At 45.4% G+C, this 6800-nt stretch overlaps 2 protein-coding genes across 6 annotated transcripts in view; one reads left to right on the forward strand and one right to left on the reverse strand.

Moving 5' to 3' along the window:
- Nucleotides 1-2600, reverse strand: part of GALNT15 (polypeptide N-acetylgalactosaminyltransferase 15) — a 28464-nt gene extending 25864 nt beyond the window's left edge. Inside the window, exons 1-2 of one of the 3 annotated variants that reach the window (XM_040085851.2) lie at nt 2424-2600; nt 928-1473 (exon numbers count right to left, since the gene is read on the reverse strand). In XM_040085851.2, coding sequence (XP_039941785.1) covers nt 928-1473; nt 2424-2449 — 572 coding nt within the window. In that variant the 5' untranslated portion in view covers nt 2450-2600. Of the gene's footprint in view, nt 1-927; nt 1474-1696; nt 1838-2423 lie in introns of those variants that run through there. The other 2 variants (XM_040085862.1, XM_040085871.1) reach the window with 2 other exon arrangements.
- DPH3 (diphthamide biosynthesis 3) overlaps nt 1-6800 on the forward strand; it is a 154197-nt gene that overhangs the window by 42013 nt on the left and 105384 nt on the right. The window lies entirely within an intron of this gene.

Consider the following 6800-nt stretch of genomic DNA (forward strand, 5'->3'; position numbering starts at 1 on the left):
GAGCAAACCAAGTTACCTCATCCGCTCTTCACACGGCTTCTCCCCCAAACCCATTGCTATCTTTGTTGTCCTCCTCTGGACACTCTTTAGTAGCTTTTTATCTTTCTTATATTATGGTGCCCCAAATTGCACACGATATTTAAAGTGGGGCCACGCCAGTCCAGGGTCGGCTCCACTTTTATGAGTGACCATCGGGCCACTTTTGCTCTGGAAGATCTGAAAGCCTCAACTCCTGACTCATTCATCACTTTGGAAGCCCAGTGACCCCATAGCTCTGGGAGGTGAGCTGAGACGAGGCCCGGCCGAGGAGGGAAGCCGCCTCTCCTGCTCGCCAGCCCGGCGCGGGTTCCCTGCCCGTCCCCAGCCCAGCAGCCGGACAGACGGACGGACGGACGGACGGACGGACGGACAGAGAAGGGCGGGGCCCGGGGCGCTCCCTGCCCGGCCGCCCCCCGCACCTGCCGTGAGGCGATTGCCGGCAGGGGGCGCTGCCGCCCGCTGTGCCTGAGGGCGCGGCGGAGCCGGGCCGAGCCGGGCCGGGCCGGGCCGGGGCGGGGGTGCGGAGCCGCCGCGGCAGCGCCCACACCGCCCCCGTGGGCGCTGCGCACCGCGCCTCCGCTCCGCTGCCCCAGCGAGCCCCAGCTGCCCCTCCCGCACCGTGCCCCCCTCCACCTCTGCCGGCTCCTGAGGGCTTGAACCACCTCCCGCAGGAGGCTGGGAGCGTCCCTGGTCTGAGGAACGGAGCGCCCGACCCGGAGCGGGGAGTTCGATAGGAAAGACGCGAGGTCTAGAGGAGGAGAGGTGCGGGGTTTGCAGAAGAGGTTCGGGGGGGGGAGTGGGGGGTGCGCGGCGGCGGGGAAAGGCAGGTTTTCCCCCAGAAGCGAAGGCAGGTTTCCCCCCAGAAGTGAAATAGGGTGTTTTACTTACAACGGGTGTCGTACCTCAGGCAGGTCCCGGCGCAGCGCGATCCGCTCGCTGAGCACCTCGTTAAAGCCGTGGGTTTCCAGGCCGAGCGGCCGCTCCCCCGCAGCAGCCCCTTGCCCGTCCTGCAGGGGAAGGGACAGCGGCTGGGACTCGGGGCCCCCCTCTGCCTTCCCCTCCGGCCGCCTGCTCTGCTGCTTCACCACGCGATAGCCCTTCCTGGCCTTGCTGTGGTTCCTTTTGCCGGTGGGCGACACGACGGCCATGATCAACTCATCCTCCCGCAGGGAGATGAAAGGCGATAGACCATCCAGAGGGTAATACTGCTGGCTCTCCTCCTGGGTTTCCAGCATCTCTTGGGTCTCCACAAAGTCCATCTGATACCCTTCCCGGGGGTTGAACTCCACAGGCTGGAAAGTCCCTTCCTTGCCCTGGTTGCTGGGTGGTGGATTCAGCGTTGTAACCATCAGTAGCAAAAAACCCAGCATCAGAAACAACAAGAGAAACTGCAGCTTACGTGATCCATATCTGCACTTCTTCCTTAAGAACATACTGTTGGTGACAAAATGATACAGATGGTCATGTTAAATATCACTTGGATCTTCCTCAGATTTCAGTCCTCGGGTTGCACAAAAGCCCCGGTTTTCACTATCTGCCAAGAGGATTTTTTTGTTCCCTTCACTTTTCACTGATGCCATTTCATGCTTTCCTCTCTATTTACAGTAAAAAAAAAAAAAATAAAAAATTACAACATTCCTATTAATATTGTACTTACTGTAGTAAAACATAGCATGGATCCAGTGAGATAAAGTAGATCCTTTATTATACAGAGTCCTAGCTTAGTTAGGAAAGTGCATGCTTTGCTGATTAAAAGAGTAGCTAAAGCTTTGATTTTTTCCCCCCTTTTAAAATTCTAAGTCAAAAGAAATCCCGTTTCTCATAGTTTCTTTCCAGAGTAGGTCCTGCTTCTTCAAAGTTTCAAGTTGCTGCCTGGATTGAAGCGCTGTATCTGTGAAAGCAGATCTGACAGCTCTCCCCCGTTCAGAGGCTTCAAGTTAACTGTGATCAACAGATGAGGAGTAGTCGGTCCCTGACTTTGTTTCACACATAACTACGGCACTCAGTCAGGAAGCACTTTGCCAGACATAATACAGAGCAATGTGTGCGTCTTTCTCTTGGTCCTAATGCCCTCACTGTGCTTGTCCTATCAAATCAAAACTTTGCAAAAGCTGTAAGAGGTGAAATACAAGAAGCAAAATGTTGTATTAGAAAAGAAATCAAGGCACACCACAGATCGATTGTTGGAATAGCTGTATTAAGCTGAGAATGTGCAGAGCGAGAATCAAGAATTTTATAAACTGAATAAAAGATGGAGAGCACATGTTTTATTTAAGGTTAGATTTATTCACATGATAATGTGTTAGCTGGAGTATATTTCATATCCAATAAATATTTACAGCTGTAGGGATTTAAACAATGTCATAAGGATGCCAAATTATCACCTGGCAGGCTGAAGTTGTCTCTTCATCCATAAATTTGGTATTGCAGAGCAAGCAGCTTGAAGTTTTCCTTAGTCCAGGAATAACACGTATAAAATAAAAGCCTGGGGAGGAACAACAACCACTGACACTGAGAGGGAACAACAACTTCTGTGATTAAAAGGGGAGCTCAGTCTCTGAGGTCTGTTTGCTAATACTGCTGGCATGGTTGCTACTGGGCATGAACTGTGGCATTTTTTTGCTTCGAGATGAGTGCTTGTCCAATGGGAGAAGGGGTGAGACAATCCACGTGCTTCAGCATCACATGCCTCCTGGTCTGGCAGAGATCAGGGAGGGATGCAACTCAGGTGTTGCCAGTCCTTTTGATGCTGGGGGCATGGGATGTGGTCTTTTTCATATCTTGCAATATTTGATGAACAGGCAGCTCCTGCTCTAGGAGACATGTGATTACTGAAGAACTTCCACATTCACAGATTTAAAAAAAGCCCTACGTTTCTAGACATTATAGCTAAAAGAATAGCCTGAACCCAGGTGTGCAGTATACTCTAAAGGAAACCAAGGATCTATTATTTTTTATTTTCTTTGCTTTTACTTCCCTCTAAGAACTTCTGTAAGTTCAGACTGTCGTTCCTGGTAGACAGCTTCCAAAAAATTAAAGATGAGAGGACGCCTACTTTCAAATTAAAATGCGTCACAACCTTCAAAAGCAAGGATGATATAGAGCACCATAAGATTGCTGGAGGCACACATAGTGTCTCACTTCTGTGTGCACTCCCCTAAGCAGCTTATACAGAATGCCTTGAGGGAGTGTGACTGGTCTGCTGTGTCTTGGCACCTTCCCTACATCAGCTGTTCTTTAAAATATACAGAACTGCTTTAATCATATCTTGGGCAGAAGGAAGACTGAGCCAATATTTTGATACTTCACCGTTGTATGCATTTCCCTTTTTTTAGCTTAAATTCACACAAAAGTAACATCCCAACTCACCTTCAGCCCTAATAATATTACTTTTTATCCTGCTTTTCATAGGGAAAAAGAAGTATTGATGGTTTCAATTCAATAGGGAAACAGCACACATTTGCATTAGAAAAATCTGAGCTCAGAAAGCACTCATTTAAATAAGAATGTTTCAGCTATAGAAAGACGAAATGAAATGGAAGAGACCTGTCCGAGATGCTCTCCAAAAAGCTGGTGCAGTGTCTTGCAAAAGGTTCAGCTCCACGATGTCCCATTATCAGGCATATGGAATAGAATAAAATCAAATTAAAAGGAGAAACTTAAGAGTGGGTGGAATAAATGGGAGAAAGCATTATTTTCTCTTTTCCTTTTTTTAAACTTTTCTGGGCTACCTGAGTGTTTTGATTTAATTTATTTAATATTTTTTCCCTGGCTAAAATATTTTAAGAAGATGCCGTGACAAGTCTGATCAAGATAATTCTAGCCTGCAGTAGAAATCGCTGTATAAATTCTGTCCTGGTATGTTCTGTATTGCTGAGCAAATCCATCTGGGTCACTCATGCAGCTGAATTTCAGCTACAGATGAAAAGACACCCAATTAACAAATTTAAGCAATCTTAGACACTTTTGGGACAGAACTGATAGGTAACATTATCACTGAAACATATGCATATGGAGTCCAGCCTTTTAATATACCCTGACCACTTTAACAACAAAGAAATGAACAATTACAGAAGGTATTTGTTAAGTCTAGTTAATTAAATGTGCAATTATAAAACACTGGGTGGCACACTTCCAGCAGCCTCTATTCCCTCTTCTGTACAACAAGTCTTCCTGAACCATTTCCCACCAGTCTGTTTTTCAATCTTGTCTCTTTAAACAGTGGTTTTCCACTGCCATCATACAAAAGAGATACTGCCTTTCCAATGGATGAACCTCCCTTTAGTATCTGACAGGACATGTCTTGTTTCCTTCGATGCATTTGAAGAACAGCATCACTGTTATGATAGCCCCACATGGAAGTTGAGAATACAACAACCATTTTATTTTTCTTTCTACTTCTGTTTACTCAAAGACATGCTACAAAGTAGGCCCTTTGCTGAGACACAGAATGCGTTGCTCCTCCTGCCTAGCTCTTGAAGATTCCCTTTCCTAGGATGCTTTCCTGTGCATCCTTTGACGGAAGAGGAAGGCGGACTGCATGGCCCAGGCTCTACTGTCAGACCCAGAGCCATTGCCTTCATCCTGAGATCCAGTCTTTTAAGCGCTGTTTCATGCAGGTAGCCCACAAAGAGGCTGCCACAAAAGGTATTGTTGTCCTTGGACTGCTGTTCTGCAGCAAACCCTAGAGCTCCTCAGTCCTTGGGAAAGGAACATGTTACAGGTTATGTATGCCAAATACACCAGCAATTGCTCACAAAAAGGGCCAGTTTGCAGTGTCAGTATCGGCCAGTGCCAATATTATGTTGACTTTCCTGCTGGTCAATCCATGCAAGAGCTGAAAGGCTTGTGCTCCTACCAGGCCTGCTCCGGTAGATCCAGTGGTATAATACCCAGTGGTATAAATACCTCCAGCAAATGCAAAGTCAGTTATTGACTTCCTTAAGAAAATACTCACCATCCTTCACTATTGCAAATTTTATTCATTAATTATCAAGAGCTGGAACATGGAATCAAATAGGATGGAATCATTAATTCAAAAGGTATTAGGAAACACAGTTGCCTTTTGCAGAGTAACAAACCTTTCAGTCACTGTTCTGTAGCTGTGTGTACTTACCCTTTCCTCCCCACCTCATTTTGGCTCACATTTTTGTCCAAACCATTCCACATCACATACTTGTTCAATATTACGTGACATGTTATGTTATCCGTACGTGAAGAAACACCACATACTTTCAGTGTGCAGAGCCCATGTTTAACTGCCAGGAAAATAACAAAGCGAGAACAAACCCAGGGCTGGATGGAAGAAAGAGCGTGTGGACAGGTCGTTACTGACTCTTTAATAAACATCTTGGATTGATTTACGCTCCTATGCCAAAAGCAGATGTGCCACTTCCATTTAAAGACTCAACGCATAGCAGCACTCATGGTTTCATAGCTGCATGTATTGTATGCCACAGCTCTGTGCTTGTAACAGTGGCTTTATCTGCACAGATGTGAAGAAAGTGCATAAAATGAGACCATTTACACGGTGCACAGGATTTGTGGTGTTTTTGTAACCAGGTAACTTTCCCCATTCTTCCAAGAATATAATAAGAAATACGTATTTTTAGATCAGAATAAGATAGAATTTATTTGCAGGTATTGCAGACAGATTGTGTGTATGGCATTGTAGCAAATATTGCTCATTCAATGATACTTTCTAATAGCAAGTTAATAATAAATTAGAACAAGATTCTGTGGAACTTGCTTTTGAAGGGTATAAAAGCTTGATAAAATCTGTTGATCACTGGCAGGGATTTTGGCCCTTGCATTGTGATTTATAAGGTGTTTCCCAACCTGTCAGTGAAGGAAATGCATCTGAAATTCCATTTTTACAAGATTTCCACTCATAAATCATTTCCCATGTAAAGTGGAGCATGGAAGCCGTGGATCTTTGTGCTGCTTTTCTAAAGCAGTTCTGTGGGCATGAAGGTCAGGCACACTGGATGGAAAGTAAAGGGAATATATATCACAGGAGGGACAGCTTCTGAATTTATTGCACCACAGCTTCTGACTAATTCAGAAATGGTAGCTCTAAGGATGTTAGAGGCAGCATTCTGTACTCCATGCCTAAAACCTAGCCTCTAACACAGCCCTAGACATCTACCAGCTATCTGTGAGGGATGAGAACTGTTGATCATCATCTACCTCCCTAGAAAAGATACATCTGAAATGCTGTGGGCAATACACAGGTCATTGCTACCTCCTGCCCTCTTAATCAACCACTACTAATATCCTCGGGCTGGAGAGCCTTCTGGATACCTTTAATCCCTAGAACCTCATCCTAAGGTAATCTGAATCCAGTTTTGAACTGACTGTGACTATTTTAGTGTCAACATCCTTCACTAGAATATCATCCTGCATTGACCATAAAATCTAACCCACCATTAGGGATAGTGGCACTAAATAGTTGGCTCTAAATTGCAGGTGGAAATGGAAATAAGGTGGTTTACTCTTTCAGAGTGGCTGACCCAGCCCCCTTGGGTCTAAAAATTGAAACAAATGACGTAAGGGAAATTGATCCTTCATGGAGTATTAACACCAGTGGTGTTACATCAAAGATAAATTCAGCCCTACAGATGGAAGGTCATAAGAAGGAATTCTCCATGATGCGTACCCCCTGGGGATCTCTGCATGTAGAGTTTCATTTATGGCTGGAAATTTACTTCCATGGAATAGGCCATGAAACCATTTGCAAACAGAAATCTCAGAAAACCTGA

This window comes from Hirundo rustica, chromosome 1 (genome assembly GCF_015227805.2).
Source record: "Hirundo rustica isolate bHirRus1 chromosome 1, bHirRus1.pri.v3, whole genome shotgun sequence".
In the NCBI taxonomy this organism is placed as follows: Eukaryota; Metazoa; Chordata; class Aves; order Passeriformes; family Hirundinidae; genus Hirundo; species Hirundo rustica.